Raw genomic sequence first — 24,547 nt, forward strand, 5'->3', positions numbered from 1 at the left:
AGTGCATCTAACGTGTGTGGGAGCCTGGAGTGTTCCTTTAATAATATAAACCCACCCAGTATAACTAACTGTAACCTAACCTACACAGTGCATCTAACGTGTGTGGGAGCCTGGAGTGTCCCTTTAATAATATAAACCCACCCAGTATAACTAACTGTAACCTAACCTACACAGTGCACCTAACGTGTGTGGAGCCTGGAGTGTCCCTTTAATAATATAAACCCACCCAGTATAACTAACTCTAACCTAACCTACACAGTGCACCTAACGTGTGTGGGAGCCTGGAGTTTCCCTTTAATAATATAAACCCACCCAGTATAACTGTAACCTAACCTACACAGTGCATCTAACGTGTGTGGGAGCCTGGAGTGTCCCTTTAATAATATAAACCCACCCAGTATAACTAACTGTAACCTAACCTACACAGTGCATCTAACGTGTGTGGGAGCCTGGAGTGTCCCTTTAACAATATAAACCCACCCAGTGTAACTGTAACCTAACCTACACAGTGCAACCAACATGCGTGGGAGCCTGGAGTGTCCCTTTAATAATATAAACCCACCCAGTATAACTAACTGTAACTTAACCTACACAGTGCCCCTAACGTGTGTGGGAGCCTGGAGTGTCCCTTTAATAATATAAACCCACCCAGTATAACTAACTGTAACCTAACCTACACAGTGCCCCTAACGTGTGTGGGAGCCTGGAGTGTCCCTTTAATAATATAAACCCACCCAGTAACTGTAACCTAACCTACACAGTGCACCTAATGTGTGTGGGAGCCTGGAGTGTCCCTTTAATAATATAAACCCACCCAGTATAACTAACTGTAACCTAACCTACACAGTGCATCTAACGTGTGTGGGAGCCTGGAGTGTCCCTTTAATAATATAAACCCACCCAGTATAACTAACTGTAACCTAACCTACACAGTGCACCTAATGTGTGTGGGTGCCTGGAGTGTCCCTTTAATAATATAAACCCACCCAGTATTACTAACTGTAACCTAACCTACACAGTGCACCTAATGTGTGTGGGAGCCTGGAGTGTCCCTTTAATAATATAAACCCACCCAGTAACTGTAACCTAACCTACACAGTGCACCTAATGTGTGTGGGAGCCTGGAGTGTCCCTTTAATAATATAAACCCACCCAGTATAACTAACTGTAACCTAACCTACACAGTGCATCTAACGTGTGTGGGAGCCTGGAGTGTCCCTTTAATAATATAAACCCACCCAGTATAACTAACTGTAACCTAACCTACACAGTGCACCTAATGTGTGTGGGAGCCTGGAGTGTCCCTTTAATAATATAAACCCACCCAGTATAATTAACTGTAACCTAACCTACAAAGTGCATCTAATGTGTGTGGGAGGATTGAGTATCCCTTTAATAATATAAACCCACCCAGTATAACTAACTGTAACCTAACCTACACAGTGCATCTAACGTGTGTGGGAGCCTGGAGTGTCCCTTTAATAATATAAACCCACCCAGTAACCTTAACCTAACCTACACAGTGCACCTAATGTGTGTGGGAGCCTGGAGTGTCCCTTTACTAATATAAACCCACCCAGTATAACTAACTGTAACCTAACCTACACAGTGCACCTAATGTGTGTGGGAGCCTGGAGTGTCCCTTTAATAATATAAACCCACCCAGTATAACTAACTGTAACCTAACCTACACAGTGCATCTAACGTGTGTGGGAGCCTGGAGTGTCCCTTTAATAATATAAACCCACCCAGTATAACTAACTGTAACCTAACCTACACAGTGCAACTAACGTGTGTGGGTGCCTGGAGTGTCCCTTTAATAATATAAACCCACCCAGTATAACTAACTGTAACCTAACCTACACAGTGCATCTAACGTGTGTGGGAGCCTGGAGTGTCCCTTTAATAATCTAAACCCACCCAGTATAACTAACTGTAACCTAACCTACACAGTGCACCTAACGTGTGTGGAAGCCTGGAGTGTCCCTTTAATAATATAAACCCACCCAGTATAACTAACTGTAACCTAACCTACACAGTGCATCTAACGTGTGTGGGAGCCTGGAGTGTCCCTTTAATAATATAAACCCACCCAGTAACTGTAACCTAACCTACACAGTGCACCTAATGTGTGTGGGAGCCTGGAGTGTCCCTTTAATAATGTAAACCCAACCAGTATAACTAACTGTAACCTAGCCTACACAGTGCATCTAACGTGTGTGGGAGCCTGGAGTGTCCCTTTAATAATATAAACCCACCCAGTATTACTAACTGTAACCTAGCCTACACAGTGCATCTAACGTGTGTGGGAGCCTGGAGTGTCCCTTTAATAATATAAACCCACCCAGTATAACTAACTGTAACCTAACCTACACAGTGCATCTAACGTGTGTGGGAGCCTGGAGTGTCCCTTTAATAATGTAAACCCACCCAGTATAACTAACTGTAACCTAACCTACACAGTGCATCTAACGTGTGTGGGAGCCTGGAGTGTCCCTTTAATAATATAAACCCACCCAGTATAACTAACTGTAACCTAACCTACACAGTGCATCTAACGTGTGTGGGAGCCTGGAGTGTCCCTTTAATAATATAATCCCACCCAGTATAACTAACTGTAACCTAACCTACACAGTGCATCTAACGTGTGTGGGAGCCTGGAGTGTCCCTTCAATAATATAAACCCACCCAGTAACTGTAACCTAACCTACACAGTGCACCTAATGTGTGTGGGAGCCTGGAGTGTCCCTTTAATAATGTAAACCCACCCAGTATAACTAACTGTAACCTAGCCTACACAGTGCATCTAACGTGTGTGGGAGCCTGGAGTGTCCCTTTAATAATATAAACCCACCCAGTATAACTAACTGTAACCTAACCTACACAGTGCATCTAACGTGTGTGGGAGCCTGAAGTGTCCCTTTAATAATATAAACCCAACCAGTATAACTAACTGTAACCTAACCTACACAGTGCACCTAACGTGTGTGGGAGCCTGGAGTGTCCCTTTAATAATATAAACCCACCCAGTATAACTAACTGTAACCTAACCTACACAGTGCATCTAACGTGTGTGGGAGCCTGGAGTGTCCCTTTAATAATATAAACCCACCCAGTATAACTAACTGTAACCTAACCTACACAGTGCACCTAACGTGTGTGGGAGCCTGGAGTGTCCCTTTAATAATATAAACCCACCCAGTATAACTAACTGTAACCTAACCTACACAGTGCATCTAACGTGTGTGGGAGCCTGGAGTGTCCCTTTAATAATATAAACCCACCCAGTATAACTAACTGTAACCTAACCTACACAGTGCATCTAACGTGTGTGGGAGCCTGGAGTGTCCCTTTAATAATATAAACCCACCCAGTATAACTAACTGTAACCTAACCTACACAGTGCATCTAACGTGTTTGGGAGCCTGGAGTGTCCCCTTAATAATATAAACCCACCCAGTATAACTAACTGTAACCTAACCTACACAGTGCATCTAACGTGTGTGGGAGCCCGGAGTGTCCCTTTAATAATATAAACCCACCCAGTATAACTAACTGTAACCTAACCTACACAGTGCATCTAACGTGTGTGGGAGCCTGGAGTGTCCCTTTAATAATATAAACCCACCCAGTATAACTAACTGTAACCTAACCTACACAGTGTATCTAACGTGTGTGGGAGCCTGGAGTGTCCCTTTAATAATATAAACCCACCCAGTATAACTAACTGTAACCTAACCTACACAGTGCATCTAACGTGTGTGGGAGCCTGGAGTGTCCCTTTAATAATATAAACCCACCCAGTATAACTTACTGTAACCTAACCTACACAGTGCATCTAACGTGTGTGGGAGCCTGGAGTGTCCCTTCAATAATATAAACCCACCCAGTATAACTAACTGTAACCTAACCTACACAGTGCATCTAACGTGTGTGGGAGCCTGGAGTGTCCCTTTAATAATATAAACCCACCCAGTATAACTGTAACCTAACCTACACAGTGCATCTAATGTGTGTGGGAGCCTGGAGTGTCCCTTTAATAATATAAACTCACCCAGTATAACTTACTGTAACCTAACCTACACAGTGCATCTAACATGTGTGGGAGCCTGGAGTGTCCCTTTAATAATATAAACCCACCCAGTATAACTAACTGTAACCTAACCTACACAGTGCATCTAACGTGTGTGGGAGCCTGGAGTGTCCCTTTAATAATATAAACCCACCCAGTATAACTAACTGTAACCTAACCTACACAGTGCATCTAACGTGTGTGGGAGCCTGGAGTGTCCCTTTAATAATATAAACCCACCCAGTATAACTAACTGTAACCTAACCTACACAGTGCATCTAACGTGTGTGGGAGCCTGGAGTGTCCCTTTAATAATCTAAACCCACCCAGTATAACTAACTGTAACCTAACCTACACAGTGCACCTAACGTGTGTGGAAGCCTGGAGTGTCCCTTTAATAATATAAACCCACCCAGTATAACTAACTGTAACCTAACCTACACAGTGCATCTAACGTGTGTGGGAGCCTGGAGTGTCCCTTTAATAATATAAACCCACCCAGTAACTGTAACCTAACCTACACAGTGCACCTAATGTGTGTGGGAGCCTGGAGTGTCCCTTTAATAATGTAAACCCAACCAGTATAACTAACTGTAACCTAGCCTACACAGTGCATCTAACGTGTGTGGGAGCCTGGAGTGTCCCTTTAATAATATAAACCCACCCAGTATTACTAACTGTAACCTAGCCTACACAGTGCATCTAACGTGTGTGGGAGCCTGGAGTGTCCCTTTAATAATATAAACCCACCCAGTATAACTAACTGTAACCTAACCTACACAGTGCATCTAACGTGTGTGGGAGCCTGGAGTGTCCCTTTAATAATGTAAACCCACCCAGTATAACTAACTGTAACCTAACCTACACAGTGCATCTAACGTGTGTGGGAGCCTGGAGTGTCCCTTTAATAATATAAACCCACCCAGTATAACTAACTGTAACCTAACCTACACAGTGCATCTAACGTGTGTGGGAGCCTGGAGTGTCCCTTTAATAATATAATCCCACCCAGTATAACTAACTGTAACCTAACCTACACAGTGCATCTAACGTGTGTGGGAGCCTGGAGTGTCCCTTCAATAATATAAACCCACCCAGTAACTGTAACCTAACCTACACAGTGCACCTAATGTGTGTGGGAGCCTGGAGTGTCCCTTTAATAATGTAAACCCACCCAGTATAACTAACTGTAACCTAGCCTACACAGTGCATCTAACGTGTGTGGGAGCCTGGAGTGTCCCTTTAATAATATAAACCCACCCAGTATTACTAACTGTAACCTAGCCTACACAGTGCATCTAACGTGTGTGGGAGCCTGGAGTGTCCCTTTAATAATATAAACCCACCCAGTATAACTAACTGTAACCTAACCTACACAGTGCATCTAACGTGTGTGGGAGCCTGGAGTGTCCCTTTAATAATATAAACCCACCCAGGGTAACGAACTGTAACCTAACCTACACAGTGCATCTAGCATGTGTTGGAGCCTGGAGTGTCCCTTTAATAATATAAACCCAACCAGTATAACTAACTGTAACCTAACCTACACAGTGCACCTAACGTGTGTGGGAGCCTGGAGTGTCCCTTTAATAATATAAACCCACCCAGTATAACTAACTGTAACCTAACCTACACAGTGCACCTAATGTGTGTGAGAGCCGTGAGTGTCCCATTAATAATATAAACCCACCCAGTATAACTAACTGTAACCTAACCTACACAGTGCATCTAACGTGTGTGGGAGCCTGGAGTGTTCCTTTAATAATATAAACCCACCCAGTATAACTAACTGTAACCTAACCTACACAGTGCATCTAACGTGTGTGGGAGCCTGGAGTGTCCCTTTAATAATATAAACCCACCCAGTATAACTAACTGTAACCTAACCTACACAGTGCACCTAACGTGTGTGGAGCCTGGAGTGTCCCTTTAATAATATAAACCCACCCAGTATAACTAACTGTAACCTAACCTACACAGTGCACCTAACGTGTGTGGGAGCCTGGAGTTTCCCTTTAATAATATAAACCCACCCAGTATAACTGTAACCTAACCTACACAGTGCATCTAACGTGTGTGGGAGCCTGGAGTGTCCCTTTAATAATATAAACCCACCCAGTATAACTAACTGTAACCTAACCTACACAGTGCATCTAACGTGTGTGGGAGCCTGGAGTGTCCCTTTAACAATATAAACCCACCCAGTGTAACTGTAACCTAACCTACACAGTGCAACCAACATGCGTGGGAGCCTGGAGTGTCCCTTTAATAATATAAACCCACCCAGTATAACTAACTGTAACTTAACCTACACAGTGCCCCTAACGTGTGTGGGAGCCTGGAGTGTCCCTTTAATAATATAAACCCACCCAGTATAACTAACTGTAACCTAACCTACACAGTGCCCCTAACGTGTGTGGGAGCCTGGAGTGTCCCTTTAATAATATAAACCCACCCAGTAACTGTAACCTAACCTACACAGTGCACCTAATGTGTGTGGGAGCCTGGAGTGTCCCTTTAATAATATAAACCCACCCAGTATAACTAACTGTAACCTAACCTACACAGTGCATCTAACGTGTGTGGGAGCCTGGAGTGTCCCTTTAATAATATAAACCCACCCAGTATAACTAACTGTAACCTAACCTACACAGTGCACCTAATGTGTGTGGGTGCCTGGAGTGTCCCTTTAATAATATAAACCCACCCAGTATTACTAACTGTAACCTAACCTACACAGTGCACCTAATGTGTGTGGGAGCCTGGAGTGTCCCTTTAATAATATAAACCCACCCAGTAACTGTAACCTAACCTACACAGTGCACCTAATGTGTGTGGGAGCCTGGAGTGTCCCTTTAATAATATAAACCCACCCAGTATAACTAACTGTAACCTAACCTACACAGTGCATCTAACGTGTGTGGGAGCCTGGAGTGTCCCTTTAATAATATAAACCCACCCAGTATAACTAACTGTAACCTAACCTACACAGTGCACCTAATGTGTGTGGGAGCCTGGAGTGTCCCTTTAATAATGTAAACCCACCCAGTATAACTAACTGTAACCTAGCCTACACAGTGCATCTAACGTGTGTGGGAGCCTGGAGTGTCCCTTTAATAATATAAACCCACCCAGTATTACTAACTGTAACCTAGCCTACACAGTGCATCTAACGTGTGTGGGAGCCTGGAGTGTCCCTTTAATAATATAAACCCACCCAGTATAACTAACTGTAACCTAACCTACACAGTGCATCTAACGTGTGTGGGAGCCTGGAGTGTCCCTTTAATAATATAAACCCACCCAGGGTAACGAACTGTAACCTAACCTACACAGTGCATCTAGCATGTGTTGGAGCCTGGAGTGTCCCTTTAATAATATAAACCCAACCAGTATAACTAACTGTAACCTAACCTACACAGTGCACCTAACGTGTGTGGGAGCCTGGAGTGTCCCTTTAATAATATAAACCCACCCAGTATAACTAACTGTAACCTAACCTACACAGTGCACCTAATGTGTGTGAGAGCCGTGAGTGTCCCATTAATAATATAAACCCACCCAGTATAACTAACTGTAACCTAACCTACACAGTGCATCTAACGTGTGTGGGAGCCTGGAGTGTTCCTTTAATAATATAAACCCACCCAGTATAACTAACTGTAACCTAACCTACACAGTGCATCTAACGTGTGTGGGAGCCTGGAGTGTCCCTTTAATAATATAAACCCACCCAGTATAACTAACTGTAACCTAACCTACACAGTGCACCTAACGTGTGTGGAGCCTGGAGTGTCCCTTTAATAATATAAACCCACCCAGTATAACTAACTGTAACCTAACCTACACAGTGCACCTAACGTGTGTGGGAGCCTGGAGTTTCCCTTTAATAATATAAACCCACCCAGTATAACTGTAACCTAACCTACACAGTGCATCTAACGTGTGTGGGAGCCTGGAGTGTCCCTTTAATAATATAAACCCACCCAGTATAACTAACTGTAACCTAACCTACACAGTGCATCTAACGTGTGTGGGAGCCTGGAGTGTCCCTTTAACAATATAAACCCACCCAGTGTAACTGTAACCTAACCTACACAGTGCAACCAACATGCGTGGGAGCCTGGAGTGTCCCTTTAATAATATAAACCCACCCAGTATAACTAACTGTAACTTAACCTACACAGTGCCCCTAACGTGTGTGGGAGCCTGGAGTGTCCCTTTAATAATATAAACCCACCCAGTATAACTAACTGTAACCTAACCTACACAGTGCCCCTAACGTGTGTGGGAGCCTGGAGTGTCCCTTTAATAATATAAACCCACCCAGTAACTGTAACCTAACCTACACAGTGCACCTAATGTGTGTGGGAGCCTGGAGTGTCCCTTTAATAATATAAACCCACCCAGTATAACTAACTGTAACCTAACCTACACAGTGCATCTAACGTGTGTGGGAGCCTGGAGTGTCCCTTTAATAATATAAACCCACCCAGTATAACTAACTGTAACCTAACCTACACAGTGCACCTAATGTGTGTGGGTGCCTGGAGTGTCCCTTTAATAATATAAACCCACCCAGTATTACTAACTGTAACCTAACCTACACAGTGCACCTAATGTGTGTGGGAGCCTGGAGTGTCCCTTTAATAATATAAACCCACCCAGTAACTGTAACCTAACCTACACAGTGCACCTAATGTGTGTGGGAGCCTGGAGTGTCCCTTTAATAATATAAACCCACCCAGTATAACTAACTGTAACCTAACCTACACAGTGCATCTAACGTGTGTGGGAGCCTGGAGTGTCCCTTTAATAATATAAACCCACCCAGTATAACTAACTGTAACCTAACCTACACAGTGCACCTAATGTGTGTGGGAGCCTGGAGTGTCCCTTTAATAATATAAACCCACCCAGTATAATTAACTGTAACCTAACCTACAAAGTGCATCTAATGTGTGTGGGAGGATTGAGTATCCCTTTAATAATATAAACCCACCCAGTATAACTAACTGTAACCTAACCTACACAGTGCATCTAACGTGTGTGGGAGCCTGGAGTGTCCCTTTAATAATATAAACCCACCCAGTAACCTTAACCTAACCTACACAGTGCACCTAATGTGTGTGGGAGCCTGGAGTGTCCCTTTAATAATATAAACCCACCCAGTATAACTAACTGTAACCTAACCTACACAGTGCATCTAACGTGTGTGGGAGCCTGGAGTGTCCCTTTAATAATCTAAACCCACCCAGTATAACTAACTGTAACCTAACCTACACAGTGCACCTAACGTGTGTGGAAGCCTGGAGTGTCCCTTTAATAATATAAACCCACCCAGTATAACTAACTGTAACCTAACCTACACAGTGCATCTAACGTGTGTGGGAGCCTGGAGTGTCCCTTTAATAATATAAACCCACCCAGTAACTGTAACCTAACCTACACAGTGCACCTAATGTGTGTGGGAGCCTGGAGTGTCCCTTTAATAATGTAAACCCAACCAGTATAACTAACTGTAACCTAGCCTACACAGTGCATCTAACGTGTGTGGGAGCCTGGAGTGTCCCTTTAATAATATAAACCCACCCAGTATTACTAACTGTAACCTAGCCTACACAGTGCATCTAACGTGTGTGGGAGCCTGGAGTGTCCCTTTAATAATATAAACCCACCCAGTATAACTAACTGTAACCTAACCTACACAGTGCATCTAACGTGTGTGGGAGCCTGGAGTGTCCCTTTAATAATGTAAACCCACCCAGTATAACTAACTGTAACCTAACCTACACAGTGCATCTAACGTGTGTGGGAGCCTGGAGTGTCCCTTTAATAATATAAACCCACCCAGTATAACTAACTGTAACCTAACCTACACAGTGCATCTAACGTGTGTGGGAGCCTGGAGTGTCCCTTTAATAATATAATCCCACCCAGTATAACTAACTGTAACCTAACCTACACAGTGCATCTAACGTGTGTGGGAGCCTGGAGTGTCCCTTCAATAATATAAACCCACCCAGTAACTGTAACCTAACCTACACAGTGCACCTAATGTGTGTGGGAGCCTGGAGTGTCCCTTTAATAATGTAAACCCACCCAGTATAACTAACTGTAACCTAGCCTACACAGTGCATCTAACGTGTGTGGGAGCCTGGAGTGTCCCTTTAATAATATAAACCCACCCAGTATAACTAACTGTAACCTAACCTACACAGTGCATCTAACGTGTGTGGGAGCCTGGAGTGTCCCTTTAATAATATAAACCCACCCAGTATAACTAACTGTAACCTAACCTACACAGTGCATCTAACGTGTGTGGGAGCCTGGAGTGTCCCTTTAATAATATAAACCCACCCAGTATAACTAACTGTAACCTAACCTACACAGTGCACCTAATGTGTGTGAGAGCCGTGAGTGTCCCATTAATAATATAAACCCACCCAGTATAACTAACTGTAACCTAACCTACACAGTGCATCTAACGTGTGTGGGAGCCTGGAGTGTCCCTTTAATAATATAAACCCACCCAGTATAACTAACTGTAACCTAACCTACACAGTGCACCTAATGTGTGTGAGAGCCGTGAGTGTCCCATTAATAATATAAACCCACCCAGTATAACTAACTGTAACCTAACCTACACAGTGCACCTAACGTGTGTGGAGCCTGGAGTGTCCCTTTAATAATATAAACCCACCCAGTATAACTAACTGTAACCTAACCTACACAGTGCACCTAACGTGTGTGGGAGCCTGGAGTTTCCCTTTAATAATATAAACCCACCCAGTATAACTGTAACCTAACCTACACAGTGCATCTAACGTGTGTGGGAGCCTGGAGTGTCCCTTTAATAATATAAACCCACCCAGTATAACTAACTGTAACCTAACCTACACAGTGCACCTAACGTGTGTGGGAACCTGGAGTGTCCCTTTAATAATATAAACCCACCCAGTATAACTAACTGTAACCTAACCTACACAGTGCATCTAACGTGTGTGGGAGCCTGGAGTGTCCCTTTAATAATATAAACCCACCCAGTATAACTAACTGTAACCTAACCTACACAGTGCATCTAACGTGTGTGGGAGCCTGGAGTGTCCCTTTAATAATATAAACCCACCCAGTATAACTAACTGTAACCTAACCTACACAGTGCATCTAACGTGTTTGGGAGCCTGGAGTGTCCCCTTAATAATATAAACCCACCCAGTATAACTAACTGTAACCTAACCTACACAGTGCATCTAACGTGTGTGGGAGCCCGGAGTGTCCCTTTAATAATATAAACCCACCCAGTATAACTAACTGTAACCTAACCTACACAGTGCATCTAACGTGTGTGGGAGCCTGGAGTGTCCCTTTAATAATATAAACCCACCCAGTATAACTAACTGTAACCTAACCTACACAGTGTATCTAACGTGTGTGGGAGCCTGGAGTGTCCCTTTAATAATATAAACCCACCCAGTATAACTAACTGTAACCTAACCTACACAGTGCATCTAACGTGTGTGGGAGCCTGGAGTGTCCCTTTAATAATATAAACCCACCCAGTATAACTTACTGTAACCTAACCTACACAGTGCATCTAACGTGTGTGGGAGCCTGGAGTGTCCCTTCAATAATATAAACCCACCCAGTATAACTAACTGTAACCTAACCTACACAGTGCATCTAACGTGTGTGGGAGCCTGGAGTGTCCCTTTAATAATATAAACCCACCCAGTATAACTGTAACCTAACCTACACAGTGCATCTAATGTGTGTGGGAGCCTGGAGTGTCCCTTTAATAATATAAACTCACCCAGTATAACTTACTGTAACCTAACCTACACAGTGCATCTAACATGTGTGGGAGCCTGGAGTGTCCCTTTAATAATATAAACCCACCCAGTATAACTAACTGTAACCTAACCTACACAGTGCATCTAACGTGTGTGGGAGCCTGGAGTGTCCCTTTAATAATATAAACCCACCCAGTATAACTAACTGTAACCTAACCTACACAGTGCATCTAACGTGTGTGGGAGCCTGGAGTGTCCCTTTAATAATATAAACCCACCCAGTATAACTAACTGTAACCTAACCTACACAGTGCATCTAACGTGTGTGGGAGCCTGGAGTGTCCCTTTAATAATCTAAACCCACCCAGTATAACTAACTGTAACCTAACCTACACAGTGCACCTAACGTGTGTGGAAGCCTGGAGTGTCCCTTTAATAATATAAACCCACCCAGTATAACTAACTGTAACCTAACCTACACAGTGCATCTAACGTGTGTGGGAGCCTGGAGTGTCCCTTTAATAATATAAACCCACCCAGTAACTGTAACCTAACCTACACAGTGCACCTAATGTGTGTGGGAGCCTGGAGTGTCCCTTTAATAATGTAAACCCAACCAGTATAACTAACTGTAACCTAGCCTACACAGTGCATCTAACGTGTGTGGGAGCCTGGAGTGTCCCTTTAATAATATAAACCCACCCAGTATAACTAACTGTAACCTAACCTACACAGTGCATCTAACGTGTGTGGGAGCCTGGAGTGTCCCTTTAATAATGTAAACCCACCCAGTATAACTAACTGTAACCTAACCTACACAGTGCATCTAACGTGTGTGGGAGCCTGGAGTGTCCCTTTAATAATATAAACCCACCCAGTATAACTAACTGTAACCTAACCTACACAGTGCATCTAACGTGTGTGGGAGCCTGGAGTGTCCCTTTAATAATATAATCCCACCCAGTATAACTAACTGTAACCTAACCTACACAGTGCATCTAACGTGTGTGGGAGCCTGGAGTGTCCCTTCAATAATATAAACCCACCCAGTAACTGTAACCTAACCTACACAGTGCACCTAATGTGTGTGGGAGCCTGGAGTGTCCCTTTAATAATGTAAACCCACCCAGTATAACTAACTGTAACCTAGCCTACACAGTGCATCTAACGTGTGTGGGAGCCTGGAGTGTCCCTTTAATAATATAAACCCACCCAGTATAACTAACTGTAACCTAACCTACACAGTGCATCTAACGTGTGTGGGAGCCTGGAGTGTCCCTTTAATAATATAAACCCACCCAGGGTAACGAACTGTAACCTAACCTACACAGTGCATCTAGCATGTGTTGGAGCCTGGAGTGTCCCTTTAATAATATAAACCCAACCAGTATAACTAACTGTAACCTAACCTACACAGTGCACCTAACGTGTGTGGGAGCCTGGAGTGTCCCTTTAATAATATAAACCCACCCAGTATAACTAACTGTAACCTAACCTACACAGTGCACCTAATGTGTGTGAGAGCCGTGAGTGTCCCATTAATAATATAAACCCACCCAGTATAACTAACTGTAACCTAACCTACACAGTGCATCTAACGTGTGTGGGAGCCTGGAGTGTTCCTTTAATAATATAAACCCACCCAGTATAACTAACTGTAACCTAACCTACACAGTGCATCTAACGTGTGTGGGAGCCTGGAGTGTCCCTTTAATAATATAAACCCACCCAGTATAACTAACTGTAACCTAACCTACACAGTGCACCTAACGTGTGTGGAGCCTGGAGTGTCCCTTTAATAATATAAACCCACCCAGTATAACTAACTGTAACCTAACCTACACAGTGCACCTAACGTGTGTGGGAGCCTGGAGTTTCCCTTTAATAATATAAACCCACCCAGTATAACTGTAACCTAACCTACACAGTGCATCTAACGTGTGTGGGAGCCTGGAGTGTCCCTTTAATAATATAAACCCACCCAGTATAACTAACTGTAACCTAACCTACACAGTGCATCTAACGTGTGTGGGAGCCTGGAGTGTCCCTTTAATAATATAAACCCACCCAGTATAACTAACTGTAACCTAACCTACACAGTGTATCTAACGTGTGTGGGAGCCTGGAGTGTCCCTTTAATAATATAAACCCACCCAGTATAACTAACTGTAACCTAACCTACACAGTGCACCTAACGTGTGTGGGAGCCTGGAGTGTCCCTTTAATAATATAAACCCACCCAGTATAACTAACTGTAACCTAACCTACACAGTGTATCTAACGTGTGTGGGAGCCTGGAGTGTCCCTTTAATAATATAAACCCACCCAGTATAACTAACTGTAACCTAACCTACACAGTGCATCTAACGTGTGTGGGAGCCTGGAGTGTTCCTTTAATAATATAAACCCACCCAGTATAACTAACTGTAACCTAACCTACACAGTGCATCTAACGTGTGTGGGAGCCTGGAGTGTCCCTTTAATAATATAAACCCACCCAGTATAACTAACTGTAACCTAACCTACACAGTGCACCTAACGTGTGTGGAGCCTGGAGTGTCCCTTTAATAATATAAACCCACCCAGTATAACTAACTGTAACCTAACCTACACAGTGCACCTAACGTGTGTGGGAGCCTGGAGTTTCCCTTTAATAATATAAACCCACCCAGTATAACTGTAACCTAACCTACACAGTGCATCTAACGTGTGTGGGAGCCTGGAGTGTCCCTTTAATAATATAAACCCACCCAGTATAACTAACTGTAACCTAACCTACACAGTGCATCTAACGTGTGTGGGAGCCTGGAGTGTCCCTTTAATAATATAAACCCACCCAGTATAACTAACTGTAACCTAACCTACACAGTGTATCTAACGTGTGTGGGAGCCTGGAGTGTCCCTTTAATAATATAAACCCACCCAGTATAACTAACTGTAACCTAACCTACACAGTGCACCTAACGTGTGTGGGAGCCTGGAGTTTCCCTTTAATAATATAAACCCACCCAGTATAACTGTAACCTAACCTACACAGTGCATCTAACGTGTGTGGGAGCCCGGAGTGTCCCTTTAATAATATAAACCCACCCAGTATAACTAACTGTAACCTAACCTACACAGTGCATCTAACGTGTGTGGGAGCCTGGAGTGTCCCTTTAATAATATAAACCCACCCAGTATAACTAACTGTAACCTAACCTACACAGTGTATCTAACGTGTGTGGGAGCCTGGAGTGTCCCTTTAATAATATAAACCCACCCAGTATAACTAACTGTAACCTAACCTACACAGTGCATCTAACGTGTGTGGGAGCCTGGAGTGTCCCTTTAATAATATAAACCCACCCAGTATAACTTACTGTAACCTAACCTACACAGTGCATCTAACGTGTGTGGGAGCCTGGAGTGTCCCTTCAATAATATAAACCCACCCAGTATAACTAACTGTAACCTAACCTACACAGTGCATCTAACGTGTGTGGGAGCCTGGAGTGTCCCTTTAATAATATAAACCCACCCAGTATAACTGTAACCTAACCTACACAGTGCATCTAATGTGTGTGGGAGCCTGGAGTGTCCCTTTAATAATATAAACTCACCCAGTATAACTTACTGTAACCTAACCTACACAGTGCATCTAACATGTGTGGGAGCCTGGAGTGTCCCTTTAATAATATAAACCCACCCAGTATAACTAACTGTAACCTAACCTACACAGTGCATCTAACGTGTGTGGGAGCCTGGAGTGTCCCTTTAATAATATAAACCCACCCAGTATAACTAACTGTAACCTAACCTACACAGTGCATCTAACGTGTGTGGGAGCCTGGAGTGTCCCTTTAATAATATAAACCCACCCAGTATAACTAACTGTAACCTAACCTACACAGTGCATCTAACATGTGTGGACGCCTGGAGTGTCCCTTTAATAATTAAAGTGCAAGGCATCTTACTTGTCTGGAGTTCAATTATTAACGTGAAGGACTCCTTTAAGTTTCACCGTCCAATATGTAATCTTTTCATTTCTTGTTAATGGAACAGGCTCACGATGAAATCTGCCCAAAGTTTCCCATGACGTGCGAAGGCTGTGGGAAAAAGAAAATTCCCAGAGAAAAGGTAAATCAACCAGATCTATATTGTTTTTTTTTTCTATTTTCTAAAAATGACACAGAAATAAGGAAAGTCTAGGAAATTAATCAAGGAACAAATAAAAGATATATATATATATATATATATATCTCGTTTGTTTAAAAAGAATAGTAAAAATAGGAGGGAACATGAGAGTTGAAACTTTTGTGATGAGATCTGTTTATTGCACATAGTAAGAGCTGTGCAGCCTATTAAAGCCTCATGGCTGCAGGTTGAAGCTCTGTGAAAAGGCCTCAGTATTAATAGAAAGCCGGCCTCATTGTAGCAACACCCACACTGTGTCCCGTCAGAGCAGCAAACCTTTTGCCGAATCTCCCAAGTTTTACCTCTAACTGAAACCTTTAACATAAAGTCTACGCTTTACAAGCAAGACACGTTCTATTCCTGTACGTGTTGCTTCGTATAATCACATTGTATCCAGACTGACTTGTATTGAGCTGGGCCAATCGCTGGTTTCCAAGTCACTGGATCTCGTGGTGAAGCCTTATTCAGAGTGGTGTAATTGAGCTGGCTCTCTCTCCCTCCCTCCCTCGCTCCAGCCGGCTCTCTCTCCCTCCCTCGCTCCGGCCTCTCAGATGACGAAATGTCTATTTCTTCTGAAATGATGCTATTGTCATTAGGCTGCAACAAGACATAAATGTTTTAGTTATAATTTAGCTATTTAGGTTTCAGGAGAGAAACCAGTGAATATACAGAATTTCTATACTTTATACACATTGAAAGTTGTTGGGTTTTTTTTTTCCTTCTTAGGAAACTGAATTATTTGCTGTTATTTTAGTTGCCATATTTATTTACTAAACCATCAAGTTTCACGAACTGAGCAGAGATTTTCAAATCTTTACCCAAAATGGCAGAGTTTGCAAGAGCCGTAGCGTTTATGGCTAAAATTAGTAATTCCTTGCTCAGCCCCTGATAATACCCATTTTATTGAAGAAACCTGTGTACAACCTTTTGTGTTGCCCTATTTTCTGGCGGCCTGTCTTCATAGCAGCCATTACCTGTGCAGGACACAGCTCTGGGTTTTAGATATGTTTCTGTAGCCGAGATATGTTTTGTAGCAGAGTGGGCACAATGTCGTCTAACTGTTACTGTATTTATGTATGGTGTCATATTCTCTGTTAACACTCTCTGACTCTGTCATAGTTCCAAGATCACGTTAAATCATGTGGCAAATGCCGAGTGCCGTGCCGCTATCATGTTGTGGGATGTGCGGAGATGGTAAGTGACTGATTGTCTTTACACCTGTAGAAAGGGGGTAACACTGGACGTTCAGTGTGTTTAGGGGTGCAGGAAGAGCGTCCGGGAAATAATGCTGGCTGCGTTCTACACTTTAGATTCGGCTCCAGAGGAGAATATCTGCAGTAATTTAGCTGAGTTTAAGTTTCAGCTATGCAGTATCTCCTGCTCTTCCCCAGTCTTGTGATTGCCAGAGGGTTACAGAACGCATTACAGCACAGTCAAAGGGTTAAAGGCCAAGGTTAGTAGAGTTTTTGTTTTCTTTTAGGGGAGATTGGATAGACATACCTGAAATTAATTTAAAGGGATTCTCCAAGCACCATAACTGCTATGTTTTATTGCAGAATATGTCCATAAAAACTTCGATTTTAGTTCCTATGCAAGTGTGTTCTTTATCACTTTTCTTGCAAAAACATTTATTTTTATATGTTTAATCAGATATAGCTGCAGCAGTATGAATAATACATTATAATAGATTCAATTCTTGTATTGCAGTACAATAAACAAATTAATAATAAATAAATAGTGATGTCCCGAACTGTTCGCCAGGAACCGTTCGCCGGCGAACATAGCTTGTTCGTGGCGAACGCGGCGGGCGAACATATGCGATGGTCGGTCCGCCCCCTATTCGTCATCATTGAGTAAACTTTGACCCTGTATCTCACAGTCAGTAGACACATTCCAGCCAATCAGCAGCAGACCCTCCCTCCCAGACCCTCCCTCCTCCATGACGAATAGGGGGCGGACCGACCATCGCAAATGTTCGCCCGCCGCGTTCGCCGCGAACAATCTATGTTCGCCGGCGAACAGTTCGGGACATCACTATAAATAAATAAAAGCAAGAACCATAAAGGCGCTATGCAGGCCCACCGTAAATTATGCCTAGAGATGGCAATATACATTTGGAGTGTAAAAAAACAGGCAAAAACATTCAAACCAAAAACCTAAAAAAAAAAAAAAATCTCAACATGAATTGATGTGGATCAGAAATGTATGGGCAATTTATCAAGGAAGGGCTTGGGCGCCTTACTAATAATTATTTATCTCCGGTGCCAAAGTTCCAGCCCATTCCACAGGCATTTTGTAGGTTTCCAAATTAAGCTCCTACAGGTAAAAAATATTGGCAAGCATGGCGTGAGCAGGCAATGCATACGTGCACTTTACACATGTTTTTGATGGTTTAATAGGGTAGTATGGCTTCCTTATGTGAAATCAGTTGGAAGAAGAACAGAATTTGAAAATTGCAGATTAAGAAGGAAATGCACTAGAATTAAGAGACGTTTTCCATAAGTTTACAGTAAGCTGTAGTGGTTATGGTGTTTGCCACTCCTTTTAAATGCCTCAAACGTGGTAATGGATATTTGTATCCTCCTACACCACGTGGTTCTAAATGCACCATTGGTCTTTCAGTTTACCCACTCCTGGGTCGGTAAGAGTATTGATATTATTAGTATATTAGTATTAAAAACTAAGAAGAACTGATCACTCACATTTCTTTTACAAGTCCTGAAAAATGATCCATATCTTTTAAAGCCTTACAAAGATTGTTTCCCCAGGTGATCGATAAATTTTAATGTGTGTATTAAATATCTCCGAACGGAACCCATTGCTGTACCTTTAACATGACTCAGAGTGACAGGGACATATACACAGCTGATGTTTTCTTTTCTGGTTATAGTGATGTGTAGCATCTTTTAATTTTATTTCTTAAAGGTCAATTCAATAATGTTCCACCATAAATCTTTTCTGATGTTCATAGGTGGAGAACGACAAATCTTTGGAACATGAAAACAAGAGCCTGGCTGAACATTTGGCCAAAGTACTTGAAGTTATTCAGCAGAACAAAAAGGAGCATGTGGAGCTGTCCCACCGAATGGGTTCACTGTCTGTGCAGGGCAGCCCAGCGTCACTCTCCAGCAAAAACCCATCTTCAGCATTGGACCCATCCAAGGGATTGGATACACAGTGGATGTTTGGAATGCTTGAGAAACAGATGATAACGTTCGAGAACATAGTGTGTGTGCTCAACAAAGAGGTGGAACGGACGTCTTCCGTGGTGGAAGAGCTAATGAGGCAACGACGCTCCGATCAAGAAAAAATGGATGGCTTAAATACCAAGGTCTGCACAAAGAGACTGCAACATATTCCTTCGTTATCAAAGAATTTCCACATCATGCTTAATTATCAGAGATAATAGGGCAGGGAGTTAGATCACAGGATGGGAGAAGGATTTCCGCTTAAAATTGAGTAATGGGCAGGCGGCGAGTATGTGAAATGCAATTTCTGGATTCCATTAAATAATTGACTTTCACAGCATTGGTTACATTCAGCAAGACGTTACACTTTCCAACGAAGCGATTGTGTAAACTTTCACTTTCATTACTCCGCTTATCCAATGTAGCTTTTACAGCCCTGAAACCAGGAGACTGGGCTGGTTTGGCATTAGATTGACATAGTTTAATATTGAATAGGCTGACAGGTCACAGATTTGATCAGCAAAACGTAAACTCGTAAATTCTATGTTGAAATAGAGCTTTTACTAGAAACTAAGATTTTACAGAAGATACAGTGTGTTTGGGCTGATATCAGACTCGCTTATAAAATAAATGCATATAGTGATTTACATCATTCTTAATTAGGCTGAAGAACATGGGATTCTAATGATCCAAATACTGTCTGTCAAATCATCATGTAGCAAGCATGACCTCTTTAAACCTTGGGTTGTAATTATTTTTTTTTAATCGCTGAGAATAACCTGCTCCTTTGCTGTAGATGAAGTCTCATTCCTTTCTTAGTGGATGACCTGTTTGATCTTTGTACCGTTCTGTTCAGGAGATCACTTTGTATCCACCCCGTGTAAATAAAGAGTTAATCGAAGGAAGATCATCTAACATATGTTTATCTTATATATACATATATACTCTATAAACACCTCACAATGTTCTCATACCTTATTGATACAGTTGGATGTTTGGCTCTGATTGGAAATATCAGCGAAGGCCTAGTATAGTGTGTCTACCTTTTAAAATCCCACCAATGCAATCCTCCAAGATGAGTTTGACTTACACAACGTAATTGTCCTGTACCAACAGGTTCGGCAGTTGGAAAGAACCATTGGCCAAAAAGATGTTCTCATGACGGAAATGGAAACCCGACTTCAAGAGATCGATTTGTCGACCCACGATGGGATCTTTATCTGGAAAATCACAGATATCTCCAAGAAAAGGCAGGATGCCATTTTGGGTCGATGTCCGGCCATGTTCTCTCCTCGTAAGTTACCAGTCATGGCCGATAATTCACCATGGTGTGGGGAAATCGAATGACCTGCAAATTCGTCTAAACACCTTGCTTCTTAGACAAGGCTAGGTTTTAATTATCGATTCATTTATTTTTTTTAATTTTATTTTTTGGAGTTCCTTTATTTAGGGTGGTGTTGCTGTAAAAAGAAGCACGTAAGAGAACAGCTGGTTTACTAACCCCAGATTAGTAGCCTTCCCTCTGTCTCACAAGAACAGCTCAAAACTCCAGCTAATTGAGAAAATGTATTCATTTATTTGACCAGAATAATTGGAATTTACATGGCTTTCCTTATCAAGATATTTTAACATAATGTATAAGGCGGACTGCAAAACATTTTTTTTTTATTCTATCTTCAAGTAGAATGAGTCGTTCATCAAGTGTTTCTTGGCTAAATATGAAGTTTGTATCTTGACAATAAATAAAATATTTACACTGCCCATAATACTTTGCTGGTTTGGTCCCAAATACCTGGTACAAAGTTTTACTGCAGAAACCAACAGTAACCCATTGCAATTAATGTTAGTTTTGGCCGCGTAAATTAACCCTCATATGGTTCCATTCTACCTCTAGCTTTCTACACCAACAAATACGGCTACAAGATGTGTTTACGCATTTACCTTAATGGCGATGGCACCGGTCGGGGAACACACATTTCTCTCTTCTTCGTGGTGATGAAGGGACCCAACGATGCCTTGCTACGATGGCCTTTCAACCAGAAAGTAAGTGTTATACCAAGTTAATGGCCGTAAACATTGCAGGGACTGTTCACCATAGTTAATCATGTGGAATCCAGGGTGATCTTATATAAAAGGCTTTTGAGAATAGTTTTCTCTCTTGTTTTGCCATATCCGTTTCTATATGTATATGAATACATGGCTTCCGAAGGTTAGATTATCTCGTTGATAAAAAATTGTTTAGCTACCAGCTGACTTTATTATTTAGCTCTAAAACGTTCTAATGAAACCATTTGACAGATGTCACCTTCAGCTGTACAAAGCATTCTGGGGCATTATTTCACGTTCTTACTTTTTTATAAATCATTTTTCTGGCTGCAAGCCTATGCTCCCCAGTATACACCCCCGCTTAGATGGGGTGGGAGGTGTATTCTGTTTGTAGAATTAATTGCTCTAATACGTAATATTACCATTTAATGCAGCTCAAACCTTACAATGAACTTCTCACTTTCTTTTGTACTCTCTTGTTGCACATTCAGCAGACACATGCGTTTAGCTTTGTTTTGTATATGTTGCCAGCGGTAAATCCATTATTGTCTCAAGATCCCATCTGTGTATTGCCGTGCACATGCAAACTTTAAAGGGATACTCCATGCACCAAAATAACCATCTTAATGAAGCAGTTTTGGTGTATAAATTGTACCCCTGTAACCTCAGTGCTCAATTCTCAATTTATTAGTTAAATCACTTTGTTTACACAGTCCTAGCCTCCCATCATCTGACTATAACGCACACACAGCCTCACTACAATACACTTCCTGTAAAGAGAGATCTAATTTTTAAACTACCTTCATTGCACAGTGTGTTTAGTTTCGAAATTCATATCTCCTGCTCTGTTAATTGCCTTCTAAAACCTGCAACAGCCTCATGTATGTGATTAAAGTTCAATTAATAGAGCAAGAGATAAGAACTTCTAAAGTGAACACCCTGTGCTGTCAGATCTGGTTGAAAAGGAAACCCACCCCCCTCATGCAGGCTGTCAGTCACAGCCTAGAGAGGTGTGGCTAGGGCTGAATAAATGGAGACAACATTGATTTAACTCCTAAATGGCAGATAATTGAGCAGTGAGACTGCAGGGGCATAATCTATACACAAAACAGTTGTATTAAGCTAAAGTTGTTTTGGTGCTTGGTGTATCCCTTGGTGTGTCCCTTTGACTGCCCACTGCAGCTTTGTGGAGTGTGTGTTTCCTTGCACACCTTTAGTATTTTATGAAGGATAAATGCCAGAGACACACTAAATAAGATAGATAACAGCAAATTAATGATGGAAAAACCTTTGATTCTTGTACAATAGATTTATTTTACCAGAGAAATGTCAGCATGTAGTTATGGACGTGCACCCCGCCATGCATGCTCTTTATATGACGTGATGATGGAAGCATCGAGGTCGCAGCAATGTAATTACTTTGTAACACTGCACCACTTCAAGGACAAAGTCAAGATCATTTCATGCACACAAACAAACAATCAGAGCTGGTTTATAAGCCAAAATAAAGCACAAAGGCTAACTATACAGCAGTTAAAACATATAAAATAATATAAAAATAGTGTGTGTTTGTACTAAGACAACACTTAATCCTGTGCTTTTTGGATTATGGATATAATGTGGTAACCTGTTTTATTAGTTCTTAACTTCTGCTTGTTCTTTCTAAAGGTCACCTTGATGTTGCTTGACCAGAACAATCGGGAGCATATGATAGATGCCTTCAGACCAGATATCACATCTTCTTCCTTCCAGAGGCCGGTCAGTGAAATGAACATTGCCAGTGGTTGTCCACTGTTTTGCCCTCTTTCCAAGCTAGAAGGGAAAAATTCTTATGTCCGTGAAGACACCATTTTTATCAAAGTCATAGTTGATCTCACTGGCCTCTAGTGATTCTTGGAGCTACACCAGTGTCCTTCCTTCACTTTTCATGGGATCCCTTGGAATAAATAAGTCAACAGTTGCTGCATGCATGTGCTGTTCCACTGGTCACTCGAAATGTTCAGATGCAGTGCGATTTCTAAGAGGAGAAGCCATGGATATTTGCAAAGACCATCTGGAAATGAATGCTTCTGGTGACCTCCACTGTTCCGAGTGGAGTCGAGAATTGCAAGATGAAAGGAGAGCAATGTATTTAAAGATTCCAGAGGAGAATTTAAGAAACGAATCAAAGTTGGGTGGTGGGAATTAGCAAGTGATCATAGAATGCAGCATGACAGGAATGTTGGGGGGGAGCTGGTAAGAATTTGAGACGGTGAGGAAGACGAAAGGATGGCGGGTGCAAGTTGTAAGACAAGGTTTGGTTATGGTGGATGGTGTGGTACAGATAAAATTGGGGGGGAAAAGCAGTGGAGGGTCAAAAAATGCAATAGCCAATAGCCATTTATTGGGCAGAGAATAACTTGTAATATTATCAAGCTCAGTGTTGCAATGCATCTGTACACATAGAATGCATGTACTCTCCATTTTTGGAAGTTCGGAGAAATGTCTTCAGTTTCGTGGAGGAAAGAGAAGTGCAGATCTCGCCTATGAGATAACTCTGCAATAGACTCCGGCAAGGTAAAAAGAGTCGTTTTTCCTCTAGAAGATTAAATTACTGTCAGAAAAGAATTGATAGTCATTCATACCCTTTTAGATGTAGATATGTCCCATTCATAGTCAGTCCTGGAGAACGGGTTCTTCACTCGCTTTTGTTGGGTTTCTTACTGTCATAACGTCCCTATTGGAGATGCCAGATGAAAACCAAGAAGAGAGTTTTTGTTACTTGAGGAGACTCGTGGAGATTGTCTTCTTCAAAAAGAACACTGCATTTATTATTTAGAAACTGTATCTAGTAATCCATCTATTTTGTTTTTAATTTTCACAAAATCCCTCAAAGTATGAAGGTTATGTAGAGTCCATTTATGCCCCTCAGAAGTTTTTGGTTGGAGACCCAGCAGTTGACTAGGCTTTAGAGGTGCTCTTAAGCTTAACATTGTTTTTGTATTAAAATGACTCTACGAATCCTGATTTTTAAGCAGGGATGGCTCTAAAAGTGGATTTGCAAATTCCTTTCCAGCATTTGAGAAAATTATAAAATCTATTCCAGGAGTGAGAGTACGTACTGCGAGCTTCCCAAGTATGTAGAGAACATGCATTCTGCAATGTGTGCAAGATATTAGATCACGGAGAGGGGAACATGTGCCTAGTTCAATGGGTTTATGTAAATATAACTTCACACTTAATATTTATCAGATGTAACTAGTTTCGTAAACTTGTATGTGATCAGCCATTGA

General features: G+C 42.0%; 1 protein-coding gene across 2 annotated transcripts in view; it reads left to right on the forward strand.

Moving 5' to 3' along the window:
• TRAF2 (TNF receptor associated factor 2) overlaps positions 1-23,248 on the forward strand; it is a 55,773-nt gene extending 32,525 nt beyond the window's left edge. Inside the window, exons 6-11 of one of the 2 annotated variants that reach the window (XM_063432989.1) lie at positions 15,910-15,984; positions 17,161-17,235; positions 19,013-19,372; positions 20,346-20,523; positions 21,124-21,272; positions 22,944-23,247. In XM_063432989.1, the coding sequence (XP_063289059.1) occupies positions 15,910-15,984; positions 17,161-17,235; positions 19,013-19,372; positions 20,346-20,523; positions 21,124-21,272; positions 22,944-23,162 (1,056 nt within the window). In that variant the 3' untranslated portion in view covers positions 23,163-23,247. Of the gene's footprint in view, positions 1-15,909; positions 15,985-17,160; positions 17,236-19,012; positions 19,373-20,345; positions 20,524-21,123; positions 21,273-22,943 lie in introns of both variants that reach the window. The other variant, XM_063432990.1, reaches the window with a different exon arrangement.
• Positions 23,249-24,547: the final 1,299 nt, after the last annotated feature.

The sequence above is a fragment of the Pelobates fuscus genome, chromosome 9 (assembly GCF_036172605.1).
Source record: "Pelobates fuscus isolate aPelFus1 chromosome 9, aPelFus1.pri, whole genome shotgun sequence".
Lineage (NCBI taxonomy): Eukaryota > Metazoa > Chordata > Amphibia > Anura > Pelobatidae > Pelobates > Pelobates fuscus.